General features: G+C 37.5%; 1 protein-coding gene across 1 annotated transcript in view; it reads left to right on the top strand.

Moving 5' to 3' along the window:
• The window catches only part of LOC127423645 (glutaredoxin 3-like), a 34,247-nt gene that overhangs the window by 5,092 nt on the left and 6,359 nt on the right, over positions 1-22,796 (top strand). Inside the window, exons 3-10 of the mRNA XM_051668148.1 lie at positions 3,783-3,857; positions 6,384-6,585; positions 15,299-15,471; positions 15,989-16,050; positions 16,127-16,184; positions 18,880-18,932; positions 19,029-19,068; positions 21,690-21,782. Coding sequence (XP_051524108.1) covers positions 3,783-3,857; positions 6,384-6,585; positions 15,299-15,471; positions 15,989-16,050; positions 16,127-16,184; positions 18,880-18,932; positions 19,029-19,068; positions 21,690-21,782 — 756 coding nt within the window. The remainder of the gene's footprint in view (positions 1-3,782; positions 3,858-6,383; positions 6,586-15,298; positions 15,472-15,988; positions 16,051-16,126; positions 16,185-18,879; positions 18,933-19,028; positions 19,069-21,689; positions 21,783-22,796) is intronic.

Genomic DNA, 22,796 nt, shown 5'->3' with positions numbered 1-22,796 from the left:
AAAAGTTAAACTGAGGTCCTGACTCTCTGTGGTCATTAAAAATCCCAGGACACTTCTCAAAAAGAGTAGGGGTATAACCCCGGTGTCCTGGCCAAATTCCCCTCATTGGCCCTCATCAATCATGGGCTCCTAATAATCCCCATCCATTAATTGGCTCTATAACTCTCCTCTCTCCTCTCCACCAATAGCTGGTGTTTGGTGAGCGTACTGGCGCACTATGGCTGCCGTCGTATCATCCAGGTGGATGCTGCACACTGGTGGTGGTTGAGGAGAGTCCCCTGTTCACTGTGTAAAGCGCTTTGTGTGTAGTGTCAGAAAAGCGCTATATAAATGTAACGTACATTCATTCATATATCTTCATGTATATACAGTGGGTGTATATATATATATATATATATATATATATATATATATAAATTAGGGCTGGGGAATTTAACTGCATGAGAGAGACCCAGCATGTGCTGGAAAATAATACTTTTGAGATTTAAAACTTCAGCAAATTAAACTTCAGTTTATCTTACCAATAAAGCTAGAATCAGATAATTTACACCCAATGCCGAATAGGACATTCCAGACTCACACATACGTTTTTAGTATCAGATGAAGATCCACCATTATGCACTGCATGCCAGAATCCACTATCTTTGAAGCATATTTTATTGGATTGTGCTGGTGTAATTTCTTTAAGGAAATTATTTTACTTAGCAAATACTTTTGAAGAGATTTTTAACAAAGTCAAGCCTGAATTAGTTTCAGTTCTTACAAAAAATACATTTTAAGAACCATATATAGGTTTTTAATTACCTTTTTAAAATATTTTTTCTTGTTTTTCGCCATGAAAATAGCCATGAAAGCTGGCATGGCATAAGATCAATAACCAACTAACCAATAAAGCTCATCATAAAGACAATAAAGACATAAATTGAATCTGCCCATTTTATCCTACTATTAAAAAAGTCCACTGGAAAGTGGCAGGAGATTTTGCCAAACTTTTAATTTCAGCATGTCCACTGATTTAATGGCATGTATACATATATAGTACTTGTATAAAATCAGAATCAGAATGAGCTTTATTTCCAAGTATGCTTACACATACAAGGAATTTGTCTTGGTGACAGGAGCTTCCAGTGTACAATACAAAAACAGCAACAAGACTTATATATATATACACACACATACATATACACATACATATACACATATATGATTATATATACATACATACATACATACACACACACATACACATACGTAGTGCAAATCTAAATACAAATTGGTTATATACAGATGCAAGGGAATGTAATGGCAGAAGAGGTAGGATGTGTTGGATTATATATAAAAAGACTAAGCTGTATATTGCACATAATTATTGCTCAAAGGGGCAGTTTTAACTGCTCATGAGGTGGATAGCCTGAGGGAAAAAAAACTGTTCCTGTGCCTGACGGTTTTGGTGCTCAGAGCTCTGAAGCGTCGGCCAGAAGGCAACTGTTCAGAAAGGTAGTGGGCTGGGTGAGTGGGGTCCAGAGTGATTTTTCCAGCCTTTTTTCCTCACTCTGGAAGTGTACAGTTCTTGAAGGGTGGGGGGCAGGGGGCAACCAATAATCCTCTCAGCAGTCCAAACTGTCCTTAAATATTTATACCTGTAAAAATGTGTCTAATTAACTCAATTCACAAAACAAATACATGTATATATTAAAATAATGATGATAAAGTTTTTGATTTATGATATCAACTTTAATGTTTGTTTTAATGCACCATGATTAATCGCGATTAATCACACAAAACTGTGCGAATAATTAACCAGTCTGGCAATTCTCTGTTGACCTCTCTCATCAACAAGGTATTTCCATCCATCACTGGATGTTTTTTGTTTTTGGCACTATTCAGAGTAAATTCTAGAGACTGTTGTGTTTGAAAATCCCAGGAGATCAGCAGTTACAGAAATACTCAAACCAGCCCGTCTGGCACCAACAGTCATCCATGCGTCATCCATGCGATTATCTAATTTACTGCAGTGCGTAAAATCAGGCAGATGCGGGTCAGGAGCTTCAGATAATGTTCACATCAACAATCAGAATGGGGAAAAAGTGTGATCTCAGTGATTTGGACCGTGGCATGATTGTTGGTGCCAGATGGGCTGGTTTGAGTATTTCTGTAACTGCTGATCTCCTGGGATTTTCACACACAACAGTCTCTACAATCTATTCTGAATGTCGCCAAAAAAGAAAAACATCCAGTGAGCGGCAGTTTTGCAGACAGAAATGCCTTGTTGATGAGAGAGGTCAACAGAGAATGGCCAGACTGGTTCGAACTGACAAAGTCTATGGTAACTCCTATAACCACTCTGTACAATTGTGGTGAGAAGAATATCATCTCAGAATGCTATTCTGTGATGTGGGCACGCTGTTTTGGCGGCACGAGGGGGAGCGATACAATATTAGGCAGGATGTTTTAATGTTGTGGCTGATTGCTGTATGAATATATAATATTATTATTATTATTATTACTATTCTGTACTGGACAAGGCAACAGTCTTGGATAAGAGACTTTTTATTTGGACTATTTAGGGTTTGTTATTTCTTATCAGCCAACTTGAGATCGTATCTATTGAAGCTTTCATTGAATAACCCTGGGCTGAATGGGTTCTGTAGTTCCAGTAACACATTTTTCTGCTCTCTCCTCTCTGCCCTGGGTCCCAGTAGAGTGCATTAAAACACCTCGGGCTGTGAATGACTTTACCTTCCTCATGGCTTTAAACCAACAGAGAGCAGTTTTACCTTCTGTCATGGGTTAATACTGCCTTTAATCCAACAGTCAACAGAGCATTAGAGTTCTTCAGGCCCAAGTTCTGTCCTTTTATGGACTAGCCTTTTATGAAGTTAATTATTTTGAGGGGGAAAATAATGTTTTGAGAGACGTTTCTGCCCAGGACTTCATTCCATTATAATTTTTTCTACTCTGGTTTATTGTGGTATCTAATCTAGCTATTTCACATAAACCAGCACCTAAAAAGACTAACTTTTGTTGGTCACTTTGCATGCTTTATTTTTTATTTTATTTTTTTATTTTTTTTATGTGTAAGTGGGCAGTTTTTGGCCAGAATAAGCTATAATGTGGACCAAACTTTATGCTTTAGTCTTGGCTATGCAAGACTAAATTCACCACGGCATGAGCCTAAAACCTGGATAATGTCACCTGTTCTTCTAATGTTCATTATTTCAGTCCAGTGTCCTGACCTTTGCCCTGACCAAAAGCACAAAAGAGCCAATGTAATTATAAACATCACCCTGCACAGATTTATGGATTTTAATATCTAGTGGCTGGATGTGACAGGAAATTTAGAGTCAGTGCTGTTTTATGCCTTTTGTTTCTGTCTCTTTGCCCTGAGGTCTCGGTCGGAGACTGAATAAAACAGAAGCCTGCAGGGTGATGTGAAACAGGTCTGTTTCTTTGACAAAATGGCCTGATCATATGTTTTCTTAAGTATTGTCTTTAATGAACCCATTTAAACAGACCACATTGTGCATCCTGTATTATTTTCAACGGCATCAGAAGGTCAGAAGACGGACTGTGGATGGTGCGTGTGTGCTGTCTGAGGCTACTTTTCATTCAACACTTTATATTCCATGTAAAACTTTTTTGTGTTTGTGTGTTTTAAAATGTTTTTTACAGCCAAATAAACTGTCAGTGTGTATGTTTGACATGTTGATGTTTGTGTGATGTTTTATTAATGTGAATTATAAAGAATCATTAGTACAGTAGTTCTCTCCGTCTCTCTTTAGCTGGAGGCAGAGGCAGTCCCTGAGGTTTCTGAGAAATATGAGATCGCTTCAGTTCCCACCTTCCTCTTCTTCAAGGTAAAACTTCACCCCATGTCAGGAGTGCTGTTTGACTTCAAGATGTGCTCAGATTTGCCTTAAATTATGATTTTTATAAAGGCACAATTTTCACTTTTGACAGAGTAGGAGGGTAGTTCAGATAAAGTTGGGAAAAGTCCAAGCAAATTTGAGAAAACAACCAATTTTTAATTTGTTATTTTCTTTTGACAACATTTGTGTCATTATGTCGATTACCACAGGAAATAATTTAGACTGTACCGCAGTTTGTTACAGGGAAAATTATTTTTCCTAGTAACATTCTTACAATGTTAGTAAAGAGGGCCAACATTCTGGAGGGTTGTGCCATGTCCCTTTCTGGTATCTATTAAGCCGCCTTTTCACTACATCTGACAAATGACAGACGATAGACCGGAAGTCATTCATTTCCAATGGAGATTCGCACGGGGACTGCGTGGGGTTCCGACCATCTCCGGATGCCACATTTTCGGATCCTATTTGAGTTTCAGCTGCTTTAAAATATGTCAACTTGTGCGATTTATACCGTATGTGACCACCCGATCGGATGTGATGCGTTCATTCAAAACTATCAACACAAAGTGAGCAATTTCAATCGATTTGACTTAGACAGACAGTTATGAATGTAGAAGTAAAATAAATATTGTTTTGCAAAATATTGTTGCAAATATATCACAAAAAGCTTGTGTAATTGCCCTAAATGTGCGATGAAATGTGTACATATGTAATTTTTTTCTGCACACGCAAAACCTACGTATTAATAATAAAATCTATGAAGTTTGCTTCCTATTTTCTATATTATGGTTGCTGTTTATTATCATAATTATAACTATAAAACAGTATTAATAATGAATAATACTATTAATAATAAATACTGAGTGAATATTTATCATGGATTTATTGAATTCATCCATCTGCACAACAAAATCACACACAGTAATGTCATTCTGAAGTAAACCTATGGTAGCTTCTCCCTTGGCGAATAAAATGAATTGCGAGCAAAATTACAGTTCAGCACGAGACAACGGCAGTCGTATGTGAAGTATCGGAGACCGTGAAAAGGCGGCTAATGCATATAATGTGAAAGTTACTGGGTTTGTTGTCTTCATGTGGTCATGACATTGAAATTGAAAGATTGGATAATGTGTGGGAAATAATGTAGGGCGAGACGTGATTTTTGTGATTTGATTGGATCGTTACTTGTTAGGCTATAACATTATTGGTTAATATGAGTTATTTTTTTCCTCTTGTTTACTTTACAACAATGTGCACTGATGAATCATGATCAATGGAGTGCAACAGTCTGGTTCCGGAAGTAAAAATCCTATTTAATCGAATTTTCTCCATAGGCAAGTGGATTTTTAACACTTACTCATAAACCTTTAAAGACAGACCTGCCGTGTTAATCAATGGCATATGCTTCTGTTAAATCCATGATTCTGTTATTTCAACCATTTATTTAAAACCATGTTTAGTAGTGGAATTTCTGGTGAAGAACTACACTACCCATGATCCTGAAGAGAAACGATCCACCTATCAGAGAGTGGTGACAAACAAAGCCAAACGAGCTCATGACACAATCGGGTGGTCTCCCTACACTCTTAAACTAGTTATATATTTGTATATATTTTAATATTTTGCAATAAAATTAAATAAATTGTTTCTATACTTACAATCAACAACTTTAAATCAGTAGTATTATACTTTTCCGTCATTGTAAATTTGAGTGTCATTCGCAATGCTTCATGGGATTGTAGTTCATTTTCTCAATAAACACTTTAGGTACACAGTCTTGTACCTTTTGTTTTTTGATTTTAAAGCTCTTTTTTTTTTGTTTCAAATCAAAGTTTGTAATATCGTGATTCACCTTGGAGCTGGTTGATTTGGATCATGGCTTACAACTCTTTTATGAAGGATTTTATGAAATCCCATGTGGCAAAAATGAATGTGAAAAATACTTGCGGAACCAAGATGGCTCAATGTTTTGCCCTATAAGACCAGGAACAGTTGGAAAGAAAATGTATGGCCAATTTTGATTTTGTGTTAACTTTAATTCTGGAATGGCACTGTGTTTCCTGTGTTCCATAAACCTAGGATATTGATTTGCAGGACGTTAAATCTAGATTTTTCTTTAGATTTTTCCACAGCTTGTATTCATGTTAGACATGCTTTGATAGTGTTTTGTGTAGCTGTTTATTATCAGAGGAGAATAGAGGTTAGCAAAAAACAGCCTGTAGGGAAGGTCGAGTTTAACGATCAAGTAATCTGAGCTTCAAAATCTCCTCGTGTTAGAATCACGAAACTGAGAAATAATCAGAGGTTAAAGAAACACACGGCTTGGCAAGACTCTCCCTCTCTTGGTGTAACGTGTCAAGAGAGCCCGCGGCCCGCTTTCTCTCTCTCTCGCTCCCTGCAAACAATCTAAACAAACCGGCAAGCATCCTAAAAAATTAATGCAGTTTTTTTTTTGTATCACTACTCACTGTTGAGTGTTTTTTATTTATTTATTTGTTTGCCGACAACCCTTAGGGCGGTAAGAAGATTGACAGGTTGGATGGTGCACATGCCCCTGAGCTGACCAATAAGGTGCAATGGTTGGGGTCCGGTGGGGGCGGTGGTGCCGGGACAGGGGACGTCCCAAAAGAGGATCTTAACGAGAGACTGAAAAAGCTGATCAACGCTGCACCCTGTATGCTCTTCATGAAGGGGTCGCCCCAGGAGCCTCGCTGCGGTAAACACATACGTTTACTCTAGCTTGCATAAATTAACACGCACACATCAGACACACACACCAAGGTAGAGGTTAGATTAAAGGTATCGTCCACCCAAAAAACATTTTACTCACCCTACTGTTGTTACAAACCTGTATGAATTATTTTCTTGGAACACTTTGTGGAACACAAAATGACAAAGTTAGCCTAATTAAATGTTAAAAAGATGCAAAGAAAGTAGAGGGTTATTTAGAGTTTTATGTCTGATCCCTGATCCCATTTGCTGTCATTCATTACTGTCACTCTAAATAAAGGGGCCATTCACTCTGAACACGCATTTTTGTCACGCATCTGTCTGTGCTGTTTTTCTAGTAAACCTGTGCTAGACGGATGTCTTTGACCATTGCACTGTCTTGCTGATTTTTCAGCATCTTGAGCAGAAGCTCTGCATTTTTTTTTTTTAAATGCTGTGTCAAGTTAAAAATAACTAAAAAACGTCTTTCGGCCAGTGTAGTTATTGTTGAATAAAACTAAAGCGGAAATTTAATTGAAATAAAAATAAGAAACTAAAATGATTGGAAACAACTGAAACTAAACTAAAATACTTTTTTCGTAACTCCGAAACGAACTAAAATAAAATAAACATGAACTTGAATAAATTTTAGTTTTTCATACATACAGTGGGGGAAATAAGTATTGAACGCGTCAACATTTTTTTCAGTAAATATATTTTTAATGAGGCTATTCACATGAAATTTTCACCAGACTTTGGTATTAATTCAAGAAATCCACACACATAAAGAAATCCAAACATTAAAGTCCATAAATTAAGTTGTGTGATAAAGAGGAATGACACAGGAAAAAAAGTATTGAACACGCTAACTGAAATTTATTTAATACTAAGTGGAGAAGCCCTTGTTTGTAATGACAGCTTCAAGACGCTTCCTGTATGAAGAAATTAAAACGGCCACAGTGTTCAGGTGTGATTTTGGCCCATTCTTCTAAACATTGTCTTTAAATCTTGAAGATTCCGGGGGACCCTCTTGTGAACCTTGATCTTTAGCTCTTTCCACAAATGTTCAATTGGATTCAAATCAGGTTAAAACATCCACCATTGTGCCTGTACCAAAGCAATCCAAAATCACTTGCTTAAATGACTGGTGTCCTGTTGCTCTGACCCCCATCATCAGCAAATGCTTTGAGAGACTAATCAGAGATTACATCTGCTCTGCGCTGACTCCATCACTGGACCCACTGCAGTTTGCTTACCGCAACAACTGCTCCACTGATGATGCCATGATGCATCTACAATACACACTGCTCTCTCCCACCTGGAAAAAAGGAACACTTATGTGAGAATGCTGTTTGTAGACTACAGCTCAGCATTCAACACCATAGTGCCCTCCAAGCTTGATGAGAAACTCCGGGCTCTGGGTTTAAACAGCTCACTGTGCAGCTGGATCCTGGACTTCCTGTCAAGCAGACGCCAGGTGGTTAGAATGGGCAGTAACATCTCATCACTGACCCTCAACACTGGAGCCCCACAGGGCTGTGTTCTCAGCCCACTCCTGTACTCCCTGTATACACACGACTGTGTGGCAACACACAGCTCCAATGCCATCATTAAGTTTGCTGATGATACGACGGTGGTATGATCACTGACAATGATGAAACAGCCTACAGAGAGGAGGTGCACAATCTGACATGCTGGTGTCAGGAGCACAACCTCTCCCTCAATGTCAGTAAGACAAAGGAGCTTGTGGTGGACTTCATGAGAAGAGAAAGAGAACACCGCCCCATCACCATCAATGGAGCACCAGTGGAGAGAGTCAGCAGCTTCAAGTTCCTTGGTGTCCACATCACTGAGGAACTCACATGGTCTGTCCACACTGAGGCCATTGTGAAGAAGAATCATCAGCGCCTCTTCTTCCTGAGACGGCTGAGGAAGTTTGGAATGAACAGCCACATCCTCACACGGGTCTATACCAGCACTGTAGAGAGCATCCTGACTGGCTGCATCTCCGCCTGGTACGGCAATAGCACCGCCCACAACCGCAAAGTCCTGCAAAGGGTGGTGCGAACTGCCAGACACATCATCGGAGGTGAGCTTCCCTCCATCCAGGACATTTATACCAGGCGGTGTGTGAAAAAAGCTCGGAGGATAATCAGAGACTCCAGCCACCCAAGCCATGGGCTGATTTCACTGCTACCATCAGGCAGACGGTACCGCAGCATCCAGACCCGCACCAGCCGACTTCATGACAGCTTCTTCCCCCAAGCAATCAGACTTTTGAACTCTTGATCTCTCACAATCAATATACATCAGCACTGCACTTTATTAATCTTATTATCTCACACTGGACTGTCATAATTATATCTCTCTTAACAACACACTGGCAACTGACTATCAACCGACAGCCTGAATGTCAATACAGTACAATACAACCTACTGTACATTTTATATATACTATATATATATATATATATATATATATATATATATATATATATATATATATATATATATATATACCATTTTTTATTGTATAACGTGTATTCTATATTGTTGATATTGTATAATGTACATTGTATGTTATTATTTGTATATTGTGTTGTGTGTAATTGTGTATATTAGATTTTAAATTGTGTTGTGTAAATCTGTAGTTAATTGTAAATTGGTATATGTCTCATCACTGTCACGACTGCTATGTTGCTCAGAACTGCACCCAGTAATTTCACACGCTATTGCACTTGTGTATATGGTTGTGTGACAATAAAAGTGATTTGATTTGATTTGAGGTGATTGACTGGGCCATTCTAAGACCTTGATTTTTTGCCTCTGAGACCAATTGAGAGTTTTCTTTGCTGTATGCTTTGGATCGTTGTCCTGCTGGAAGGTCCACCCACATCTCATCTTCATCATCCTGGTGGATGGCAGCAGATTCTTCTCAAGAATCTCCTGGTAAAGGGCTCCATTCATCGTTCCTTCAATTATATGAAGTCTGCCAGTACTATGCGATGAAAAACAGCCCCACACCATGATGCTTACACCTCCAAACTTCACTGTTGGTATAGTGTTTTTAGGGTGATGTGTAGTGCTATTTCTTATCCAAACATGGTGTGTAGTATGACAGCCAAAAAGTTCAATTTTGCTAACGTCTGACCAGACTACACAGACTACACGAGCATCGACATGTAATGGAGTCTTGCGGGGTGAGCGTGCATAGAGGCCATGGCGGTGGAGTGCATTGCCTATTGTATTCTCTGTGACGATGGTACCTGCTGCCTCCAAGTGTTTCTGGAGCTCTTTCCGAGTGGTCCTTGGCTCTTGGGCTACTCTTCTGACTATTCTTCTGACTCCTTGGTCAGAAATCTTGTGAGGAACTCCTGTGCGTGGCTGGTTGATGACGGAGTGATGTTGCTTCCACTTGCGGATAAAGGCCCCAATGGTGCTTACTGGAAGATTCAGAAGTTTTGAAATACGTCTGTATCCGATTCCATAAATATGTTTCGCAACAATAAGGTTGCGAAGGTCTTGGGAGAGCTCTTTGCTTTTACCCATCATGAGATGTTTCTTGTGTGACACCTTGGTAACGAAAAGCCTTTTTATAGACCATCAATTTACTAACCCAGCTGATATTAATTTGCACAGATAGGAGGTATAATTACTTTCTAACTACTTACGGATTTCAGCTGGTTCCTTGCCTTACCTTGCCTTGGAGAACTGCTTTTTCTTAGCGTCTTCAATACTTTTTTCCTGTGTCATTCCACTTTATTACACATAACTTTATTTATGGACTTTAATGTTGTGAATTCTTTACATTTGCGGATTTCTTGAGTTAATACTGATGTCTGGTGAAAATTTCATGTGAATAGCCTCATTAAAAATATATTTACTGAAATAAATGTTGCCGCGTTCAATACTTATTTCCCCCACTGTAATAGGGTGAAAATGGGCAATGTGGGATACTTTTGGAAACTTTACTTTTCTTGGCACTTTTGATTATGATTCAAATGCCACATAACCTGACATTATACCTTTATTGAAAACGTTGTATGTCTCCTACCTTAGTCAAAAGCAAATATTAAGAAATACTCAATACTGGGAAAAATAACTTTTGAAGACCCTCTTTTGACCAGTTCCCAGATTTGTTTTCAGGCAGAATTCTATAGAAAATATCTACAAATTTGACTTTTATTTTTTACATTTTCTTATATGCTTTCACATCATAAGTCATCATATGTAACATTTAAAAACATTAAGTAAACTTTTACTTTTTATAACCTTGAAAAGAGTAACCTCAAATTTCTGTAATTTTCTTTACCATTGCTTTTTCGAACGATGGTCATGAAATGCGCTCTGCCACACATCATGATGTAAAATCATCAATTTAAACCTCAAAAAGTTAATTGTTCACTTCTTAAAGATTAGTTTAGCAATGATTTTTAACCATTTAAGGAAATAGATATGGATACAATTGGGATCAAGCTTAACTGCCCCACCTTCTTCACCCTATATTATAAAACTTAAAACATTTACAATTAGGGATGTCATAAAATATTGATTATTGATAAGCATATTATTTTATCTATATATTTTTGAGGCAGCGGCATTTTAAAATTAGCCGACATTTAAATCAGAATCCCAATTTGCATGCTTTCCAATTCACTCAGTTGGCCCTTGTTTAACAGTCTGGCGTAATAGCATTGGGAGACACACACACACACAAACACACAGGACGAGCTGAAATGGCGCAGGAGATGGCAGTCCAAAATTACGAAGTTTGATGAGTTTGCTGGTTAGTGAAACTTTGCAAACTGAACAATTAGAAATGGCGACATTTATTATGCAATTTCTCTGTATGTAGCATTAAATAGGTCTTTCATTCAAGCTGTCAAACCACAAAATGACGTAACTGAAAATACATTGTGTAGGCTATATGAAAAATACACAAGATCTCACAATAGATCATCCATTGATGGCTAGAGTAAATAATGTTTGTCCTTTGATAATGATTTGGGTCGAATTTAATGGAAACTATGCTGGATTTTAGGTTGCCATTTTGATCTTTGATTGGCTGACTTTCTCTGGGCTATTTCCTTGTTACTACTTACACTTCCACCTCATGTCAAAGATGTTTGATTCAGCGTGCCAAAATATCCTCGCATTAATTTCATCCATTCAAAACGAAATACTTTTGATAGTTCAAAGTGCATGTTTCGTCATGGAGTGAGGCATAGTTAAGCGTTTGACGTTTTGGCTGTGTAAAGAAAGAGGTCTACAGAACAGAAGATGTGGTCTAGGGAATGATGCCGTTTGCCATCCTGAGATCAAAATAAAAACGATATTGAACTTTAATCTCGAACGTGATGTTCGGCTTTCAACGGCTGCCAGCTCCTCTAGCTCTGCTTTATTAATAGAAGATCCTCTGAGTTTACGCCGTTTCGTCTCCGAGCCCGAAACCTGTTGCTCAGCGGCATTGATGTTATTTGAAGCTGTACCAGGTGTCATCGGGTCGGTCCGGCTCGGAGATATTAAAATGTTGGAACTTATTGATGTTCTCATTCACTTGGCTCATATCCAAATCGGGAAATAACGCATCGAGAGCGAGTCATGTATGTTGATGGCTCGCTTTGGGTAAAAAAAAAAAAAAAAAACTTGCACACGCTTGTAGTCTTTAGTTCCACTTAAAAAACATAGGGCCAAATGATCAAGTGTTTGGCTAACACTAACTCTAAAGCAACTGTATATCGCAAATTAGAAGGTTAAGGTTTCGTATATCAATTAGGGTCTCCTGGTCTCTCTTGCTCTGAGTGGGCCGTCCTTCAAAAGGGGTACCAGGCTCGAACATCGGCCCTTTCCTGGAGCGGAGTCGGGCAGAGCGAGTGCTCTCCAGCCCCTGTAGGTGCAGGCGTAGAGGGAGAAAGAACTCTGCAAAATCAATGCAACGTGTCTGGTGGAGTTTGCCCGGAGCCAGAGAAAGCAGCTGCCCGCCTTTTTGCCCGCTCTGATAGAGTCGAGCTAATATACCAGCAAATGCATAAGCGCAAGTGAGCCGCCTGGAGCTGTTTTATAATGAAGTCCCTCATGAGCCGCACAAGATGAAAATGGGTGTTTTACTGCAGGGGCTACACAAACCCTACACATCACCTTACACATCTCTCTCTATCTCTATGTCTCTCTCTTTCACTCCTGATCTTGTTTCCCTCTCTCACTCACTCCTCCTCTTGTGTGCTGTTTCTCTTGCGTCTTGTTCTCTTTGTCTCCTCCCATCTACTATCTCTCTCTCTCACATTTATCCTCTTGTTTTCATCTCACTCTCTGCTCATTTTTGCTTGTAGTCATCTTGTATGAACAGAACTTCTTTTTAAAATACAGAAATCACCTCATTCAATGCTGCAATTTCATCTTTTATTGTGTTGCCCAATATTGCGTAATAGCAAAAAATGGACAACTGAATAATTATGATTGCAAATTATCTCTAAACTGTGTGATAATACGCCATACTTTAGCTCAAAAAAGTTTACCTGTAGAAGCATTACTATTACTATTTGAACAAGCCCCTAACCAAAAGTATTACACATTTGGTGTATAATTTGTCCTGCATTATTTGTGCTACAGACCTCAAATTGCGATTAATCTTATGACTTTCACGTGGCGGACAAATTATTGGAAAAAAATTACACTTGGAGGTGGGTTCTAGGGCTGGGCGATAGGATGATGTAATTGGATATCGACGATGTCTTTCAAATCTCCCGATGCTGATTTCAACACTCATTGACAGACGATGATAGACAATATTGGTAAATGGCAAAACCATGGATCTGGGAAGTCGTCAGATATATTAAACAGTAGCCCAGGTTGTGAAATTTGCACCCATCAGCCTCCAAATGCAACAAGGCTGAATCCAGCTCCTTATTTGCAAGTTCCTCATCCAAATGCAGGTATTTTATGAGCGGGTAAGTTTGCTCATCTACCCGCAATAGTGGTGGGTGACCTGTAAGACATCTCGGATTAACACATGACAAGAAATGCTGTTAAACACAAAGACACGCACTTGAAGAAACACACATTATTATATTTTTAAGACAAAAGAAAAGCCATCAATGCCCATGTCTGATGCGTTGTTTGTTCAGAGGCGTGCAGCGGGAGCGTCTTGTGGAACATGTTCATTTAAAGAGTTATTTATCTTCTCTGTTTCAGTCATCTGAAAACTTTTGCAAGAATAGTGTCGTGTATGAGTGCTGCAAATGACCTAGAACCATCTCAGGAGGTGCTCGAAGTTTAGTTCGCTTTATTTCCATGGAGCAGTTCACGCTTAACATGCATTGGAAACGCAACTCTGCAGGTTCGCTCGAATATAACTTTGTATTAAAGAAACAAAGATGAAAGTGATTAAATCATAAAATAACACAAGACCACGGTCACATTGAACCTAAAATTGAGTTCTATTTTATTGTCTTTAGGTAGCATTAATAGTATTAAAGAAACACAATACAAACATAAATTCGATAAGAACACACCTTTGGCAGCATTATTTTGGTAACACAAGTGAATTTATTAGGCTTCCACCTAATATGAAACTGTAATATGTTAAACTTTCTATAGGTAATGTTTTTTTTTTTTTTTTTTATATTATTATAATTATTGTTATCTTTACATTTATAATTGTATTTAGTTCTTAATTTTTAGGCTATTGATAATTTCCCACCTGTTGTCGTAGACGAATACTTATGTGATGGCAAATGGGGCCATCAGAGACGGTAAATGTTTGGATTTGTGGAGGTGGTTATATAAGATTTTTTTATCACTGTTATTTTAATTGCTTTTTTTTCTTCTTTTGTTTAGTTTAAAGTGCCATTTGAATTTAGAAATATATTTTGTTTACATTTTTCGTGTTTCAATAATGAATACAATTTTTAAAGAATAAATATACAACGACCCTCGGCAGGGGGGTTGACGATATAATCGGATATTGCTGTATTTTTTAAGGCTATTATAAATCAAATATTTTTTTTTAGATATCGCCCAGCCCCTAGTGGGTTCTTTGAACCTTGACCAGTAAGCTAGCCCAGAACACCCTAGCAACTGCATAGCAACACACAAAATACCCACTCAAAACCCCTTACAAACATTTTTAAAACAGCATACAGAGCATTGCAACACCCTTGCATTGTGGCAAATTGTGCGAGTGGAACCATTTGTATTTACTTCCAAAAATGTCAGAATTTTTTTTTTTTCTCTTGAAAATGTACCCTTGAAATTTAAAAAAAAAAAATTTATTTTATTTTTATAAACACAGTCCATAATAAATATTTGAGTTTTTGTTAAAAATAGATCTTAAACATATTAAATACTGTAAGTTTATTATTATTAATATTATTTTTATTTTAACTTGGATTTTGCCATGAAAATGGCCATAGAAGCTGGCATGGAGTTAAATATGTCTTCTGAAAAAAATGTATATATATATAATAATAATAATAATAATACAATATAAAGTTTTTGATTTTGTAGTGCATTAAATAAATTATAATTAAATGATTTTTTTTATTATTTTTTATTTTTTTTTATGATTTGTAAATCATAGTTTCCTCAAAGCTTTAACTGTTCAGACCAAGGAAAGCTAGTAAACAAGCACACAAGCAAACTAAACACTATTTTTAAATAATAAAAAAAAATGCTATCTAATGGTGTGCTTTTATTGAAAAAATGTTTTTCATTGTTCACAGGTTTTAGTCGTCAGATTATTCAGATCTTGAAGGACCACAACATTCAGTACAGCAGTTTTGACATCCTCTCGGATGAAGAGGTCAGACAGGGACTCAAGACCTTCTCCAACTGGCCCACCTATCCGCAGGTCTACGTCAACGGAGATCTCATCGGGGGACTGGACATCTTAAAGGTGTGAAAAGTTGGCGTCACCAACAGGATGCAATGAAAACCCTTAATAATGTTGACTGCGGTCAATGAAAATCCTCGCTTAGCAGTGTCTTCAGATATTGTCTTATTTTTCCCAACTTTAATTTCTTCATCGCTTGATGCTCTGCATTTCGTCCCATGTGTATTATGTTAAGTGTTCGTGTCTCAGGACTTTTAATGGCGTGTGTTCTCGGTTAGCTGTTATTAGTTGTGCGTTGTTCTACATTCCCAGCAAGACGATACTGCTTAAAGCAATCAGAGCACTCCTGCTGACAGAGGAGGGCTAGATTAGCCAGCATCCATCCTGTGTTCTCCTTTCTCTCTGTATCTCTCTTTCAAGGGGTCTTCGAGGGCCTTCCTCATTAAGATAGTGAATTAACTTATTACAGAGAGGTAAAATATCTCAGCAGGGAGCCATTACTCTTTAATGGAGAGTCTGTATGTGTGTGTTGAAAGGGAGTGGAAAATTTGGATTCTGAAGTATTTTATTTCCTACACAGGAGCTGGTTGATTCTGGTGAACTTGAGAATACTTTCCCCAAAACAATCTCGCTGGAACACAGGTAAAGACAGATACACACTCACACAAATAAACAGTTTACGAGATTGCACTTGTGTAAACATTCTCTGTCCTAACAGGCTGAAATCACTAATCAATAAAGCACCCATCATGCTCTTCATGAAAGGCAATAAAGAGGTGAGTGAACTTAGATACTATCTTGTACTGTATGTCTTTTCACCCTCCTTTATACAGTTTAACAGAGTGAGGAGAAAACAGAGGGTGTTTAAAGGAATAGTTCACCCAAATATGAAAATTCTGTCATTATTTACTCACCCTCTTGACGTTCACCCTCTTGACGTTCCTAGTCCGTATGCTGTTATATTTATTTTTTTCCAGTGGAACACAACAGGAGAAATTTTGAAGAATTTTCACGCATCTCTTTTCCATACAAAAACTCTATAAAAAAATAAATAAAAAAAAAAACACATCAAAGTAGTCCAAACAACTGCATATACTGTATTCCAAGTCTTCTAAAGCAATATGATAGCTTTGAGGAAGAAACAGACCAAAATTTAAGTCATTATTAACTGATAATCTTACCTTCTGCCGTAGCTGTCCGATTTCAATTACACTTGTGTTTAAATTCAACAGTGTGCGCTTGGACTTAAAATTAACTTACAGTTATTTAAACATGTATTAAACATTCAAGATTAATATGTTTGATGGGTAAGATTAAACAACATAAGAACCTTTGTCTTGAAAACTTGAGCTCCTGAAATAATAGCATATAATGAATATGTTGAAGCATTAGCTACTTTTAAGATGTTACTCTCTTGTAAATTCCTCACGTTAAGAATGTTTAGCATATTGAGTTATGTGTTTTAAAGGAAACAACGTGTTCTCAATGTGAGTTATGAGTTCTGATTGGTGTGTTCCTTAAAGAAACAGTTCACCCAAAAATTATAATCCTTATTTACTCACCCTTATGTCATCTCAAACTCGTATGACTGTCTTCCGCTGAACAAATGAAGATACTTTAATGAAGATATGATGTCTGTTTGTCCATACAATGCAAGTGAACCAAATTGTCAAGCTTCAAAAAGGACATAAATGCAGCTTAAAAGGAATCCATAAGACTCCAGTGGTTAAATCCATGTCTTCTGAAGTTATCCATTCGGTTGTGGGTGAGCACAGACAAAAATGTGAAAAAAATAAATAAAAATCAATATAAATATTTACGTCAGCAGTCTGCTTGGCAATTATAATTTCAAGATCGATTACACCTCCTAGCTCCATCTAGCACTCTGCACATGTGTCAAGCACTAGAAAGTGTAATTGAGCTTGAAATCATTATTGTGCCTAGAGACTGCAATGGCAAGATGTACAGTAAAAAACGTAGTTATATTTTGATCTGTTCTCACCCAAAACCAACTGGATTACTTCAAAAGACATGGATTAAACCACTTAAATCTTATGGAGTACCTTATGGAGTAGTTTGGTCACCATTCACTTGCATTGTATGGACAAACGGACATCTATTAACATATCTGTGTTTGTGTTCCGCAGAAGAAAGTAAGTCATACGAGTTTGAGACAAAGTAAGTGTAAAGTAATTAGCATTTTTGGGTGAACTATTCCTTTCATTTGCTTCTCTGTCTGTGCAGATCTAAGTTGTAATATTATGTTTATGTTGATGAAAATATAGATGATTAATGTTACATAAAGATGACTCATTTGAGTAAGGTAATTAACCCGTTAATAAAGTTCATAGTACAGGTATTTAGCTCTTGCAACTCACGCAGATGAAGTGGGTAAATCCCCATCATGCCATGACTGGATTATTTCAATCAATTCTTTCTAGATTTTTTCCTCCTTTAAAAAATAAACTGTGTTAGTGCATTGTTCATATCTTGCAGTATTATTTATTTCTCATATTTTTCATCAAAAGTGTTTTAGTATCGTCATGATGTCTTTTTTGCCTTGTTATCGTTGACAAAATAAAAAATGAAAAAGAAACCTTCAACAATGAATGTTTTTGTGAGTAATTTCAATGACTAGATTGACACTGCAAAGTTAGCTATCATATGGACTCCGAAGACTTGGGATACTGTGTACATGTAGTTCTGACGACTTTTATGGTCATTTTTGTCCTTTTGAATGCTTGACAGCTCCTGGTTACTGTTTGCTGTCATTGCATTCATTACATTCTTCATAAAGTCTACTTTTGTGTTCAACTGAAGAAAGTCAAATGGGTTTGGAATAACATGAGAGTGAGGAAATAATGACAGAATTTTCACTTTTAAGTGAACTATTCTTTTAACGTCCAGTAATGAATCCATGCAAAAGGAAAGCTGGGCTGGAAATCGATGCTGGGATGCTCCTGCACTGATAAAGACACGTCTCTCTCTCTTGAATGGAGGCGAAAGACCCCTCACCTCTCTCCTTATAACTGTATTGATCTTTAACACTCACACACTCATGAAAGTCATTCTTTGCAGTAGTTTAAAGTCATTCCCTAAGAGATATCTCTCTCTCTCTCTCTCTCTCTCTCTCTCTCTCTCTCTCTCTCTCTCTCTCTCTCTCGTTCTATTAGCACTTCTCTCTCCCCACATTTATGCACACTTCAGAATTTCTTTTGTAGGTGGTTGGAGCTGTACGTTTCTAAATGAAAGTTTGGTTCTTTTTCAGTTCGGGCTCAGAGGAACCGGTTGCGTCTTATGTACTCAGTTCTTTGAGTTTTTCAAGTAGTCTTAGAATGTTTTGGTGGAGTTAAAAACGAGCTTCATCTGATTGGCTTTCAAGAGTAGCACTTCACTTTGCTGTAGCCTTTCATGATATGAAAAACGTTCTATCGATTTACCCTCTTAACGCTTGTCTTTGTGAATACTCAGGCTGCAAAATGTGGATTCAGCCGTCAGATACTTGAAATAATGAACAGCACAGGGTGAGATTTTAACATTTGCTCTTAACATTTGTGATTTGTTGAAAGCCAAAGACTGCATGTTGTTATAGTAACAAACTGCTTTTATTAACTTTTCAGGGTTGAGTATGACACATTTGATATACTGGAAAATGAAGAGGTGAGAAATGTTTTTTTTTTTTTTTTTTTTTGGTCTTATGTTTATATTACATTTATGTTCTTAAAGGGACAATTCACCCAAAAGTGAAACTTCTCTAATCATTTACTCACCCTCATGCCACCCCAGATGTGTATGCTTTTTCTTTTGCAAAACACAAACAAAGATTTTTAGAAGAATATTTCAGCTCTGTAGGTCCATACAATGCAAGTGAATGGTGACCAGACCTTTAAAGCTCCAAAAATCACATAAAGGAAATATAAACGTAATCCATAAGACGCCAGTGATTAAATGTATATCTTCAGAAGCGAAATGATAGGTGTGGGAGAGAAACAGATCAATCCTTAAGACAATTGTATTTATTTATTTTTTTTAGCATAAATCCCCACTTTCACTTTTACTTTCAAAAATGTAAAAGAAAGTGAAAGTAGAGATTTATGGTAAAAAATAAATAAAAGATTGTCTTAAGGATTGATCTGTTTCTCTCCCACACATATCGTATCACTTCTGAAGACATTAATTAAACCACTGGAGACATATGGATTACATTTATGTGGCCTTTGGGTGCTTTTTGGAGCTTTAAAGGTCTGGTCACTATTCACTTGTATTGTATGGACCTAGCAGAAGGAAAGTCATACACATCTGGAATGGCATGAGGATGAGTAAATGATGAGAGCATTTTCATTTTTGGGTGAACTATCCCTTTAAAGCAAATAAAAGAAAGTGTATATGTAAAGGATAATGTACTGTCAGCCGGACAATGTCAACATATTGTTATGTTGTAATGACCATCTGACTGAACATTATACAATTTATGCTTATTACTTACTTTGCTAGTTGCAAAATAAACAAATCAATGGACATCAAACATATATATCTGAGTTTAAATTACACTATATGGAGAATAGTATGTGGACACCCCTACAAATTATTATTGAGTTCAGGTGTTTCAGCCACACCCATTGCTAACAGGTGCAAAAAAAATCCATATTAATGCCCATGGTTTGGGCCATATAGTATACTTTTATTTTATGAGAAGAAAGAGACCATGAAGTGATAAAAAATTAAACTCGCACAGAAATCAGCTGCCTGGGACAACAGTCAGTTATACACCGATGAGCCAAAACATTATGACCACTCACAGGTGAAGAGAATAACGTTGATCATCTCCTAACAAGGCCACAGGTCAAGGTCTGGGTAGATTAGATGGTGAGCCAACAATCAGTTCTTGTAGTCAACGTGTTGAATGCAGGAGAAATGGGCAGGAGTAAAGACCTGAGTGACTTTGACAAGGGCCAAATTGTTTTGGCCAGACTACTGGGTCAGAGCATCTCTGAAATGACAAGGCTTGTGGGGTGCTCCCGTTCAGCAGTGGTGAGTACCTACCGAGAGTAGTCTGAGGAGGGACAAACCACAAACTGGCTCATGTAGATGCACTAGGGCAGTTAAGTTCTTCTGTGGCACAAGTCACAGAAAATTTTAATGATGGTTATGATGGAGGAATATGTCACAACACACAGTGCTTTGCACCCTGCTGTGTATGGGGCTGCGTAGCCGCAGACCTGTCAGAGTCCCCATGATGACCCCTGTCCACCGTCGAAAGCGCTTACAATGGGCACACGAGCATCGGAACTGGACCTTGGGGCAGTGGAAGAAGGTCGCCTGGTCCGATGAGTCCTGTTTTTAGTGATGGCACCAGGATGCACTGTGGGAAGACGACAAGCCGGTGGAGGGAGTGTGGTGCTCTTGGCAAAGTTCTGCTGTGAAACACTGGGTCCGGCCATTCATGTGGACATCAATTTGACACGTGCCACCTTACCTAAGCATCGTTGCAGACCAGGTACACCCCTTCATGGCAGTGGTATTCCCTGATGGCAGTGGCCTCTTTCAGCAGGATAATGTGCCCTGCCACACTGGACACATAGTTTGGAAATGGTTTGAGAAACATGATGAAGAGTTCAAGTTGCCCTGGATCTCAAACTGATTGAGCATCTGTGGGATGTGCTGGACCAACAAGTCCGATCCACAGCGGCTCCACCTTGCAACTTACAGGACTTGAAGGATCTGCTGCTAATATCTTGGTGGTAGATACCACAGGACATCATCAGGGGTCTTGTAGAGTCCATGCCTTGACAGGTCGGCGCTGTTTTGGCGGCACGAACAGGACCAACAGCATATTAGGCAGGTTGTCACAATGATTTGGCTCATCAATGTATAATTCATATGTCAATAGACAAAAAAACATTTGTATACAGAATTGACCAATCAGAATCAAGTATTTCATAGAGCCATGTAATATGTTTGTGATATTGACCATTACCTAGACGCATAGAGCTATTTACACCAAGAAAAACATGAATACTATTGCAAGTATAGTACCAATGCAGTGTCAGATGTAAGTTAGTGACGTTCTGTCATTTTTTTTTCTTCTGAAATGTATTAATTAATAAAGGATCAAGATGCCAGCAATTTGGGTTCTGTTGGCTCAAATACATTTTTGTAAAGAAGTATGTAAGATTTGTAATAAAGATTTTAAGTCAGCTTCATAATCATGTTCCTCTAGATAATGTATTTTTTGATTTTTTTTTTTTTATGGTGTTATGGTGTTTTTATTGTCGCTGCAGGTAAGACAAGGATTAAAGGCATTCTCCAACTGGCCGACGTACCCACAGCTGTATGTTAAAGGAGATCTAATTGGAGGACTGGACATTGTTAAGGTGAGACTTGTCAAAATGCTTATGTGAAAATCATTAGAAGTGTACGGCTATTTTGAGCCGTTTGAAAACAAAAGCTCACTTTATTTAGTCACTTCAAATGGCATCATATTTACATTGTTTAAATGCAGCTTATATAAGAAATAAGGAATATTGATAAGCATTATTTGTTTTGTTAGAATTTTGTATTGTATACAGATGATATTTGAAGAGCAGATTTGTTAGACACTATCGGAGAAATACTGTGCCTAGCAGTAGTTGTTTTAGACCAGGAGAGGGCAGCAAAAGCTCTAAATTAAAATGCTGTCAGGATTGCCTCAGCACCTGACCACAAATAGGGGAAAAATACACAGACAAGATTGATCCCCTCTCATTATGCCACCTATGCAGCATTTAAGACTGTTTACTCACCATCATGCTCTATTGCCATCAATTTAGATTGAAAGAGAACAAAATCTGCTAATGTAAAAAAAAAATATATATATATATATATATATGTTCTTATCCCTTGGTTTTTCAGCAACTATAGTCAGAGTTGAGAACTGTTAACACTGTTATGTAAAAAAAAAAAAAAAATAAATATGTTCTTATCCCTTGGTTTTTCAGCAACTATAGTCAGAGTTGAGAACTGTTAACACTTTTATGTAAAAAAAAAAAAATATATATATGTTCTTATCCCTTGGTTTTTCAGCAACTATAGTCAGAGTTGAGAACTGTTAACACTGTTATGTAAAAAAAAAAAAAAAATATGTTCTTATCCCTTGGTTTTTCAGCAACTATAGTCAGAGTTGAGAACTGTTAACACTTTTATGTAAAAAAAAAAAAAAATATATGTTCTTATCCCTTGGTTTTTCAGCAACTATAGTCAGAGTTGAGAACTGTTAACACTGTTATGTAAAAAAAAAAAACTTGTCTGAATCCCAGTTCATAATCTAAGTGTAGAAAAGTATGTAGTGCACTGATAATGGGAAACTATGTACTTTTAAGGAAGTTGTAAAACAGTATATCAGTTGTGGG

The sequence above is a fragment of the Myxocyprinus asiaticus genome, chromosome 32 (assembly GCF_019703515.2).
Source record: "Myxocyprinus asiaticus isolate MX2 ecotype Aquarium Trade chromosome 32, UBuf_Myxa_2, whole genome shotgun sequence".
NCBI lineage: Eukaryota > Metazoa > Chordata > Actinopteri > Cypriniformes > Catostomidae > Myxocyprinus > Myxocyprinus asiaticus.
Note: the sequence above shows the minus strand (reverse complement) of the source record. Positions and strands in the feature narration are given on the sequence as shown.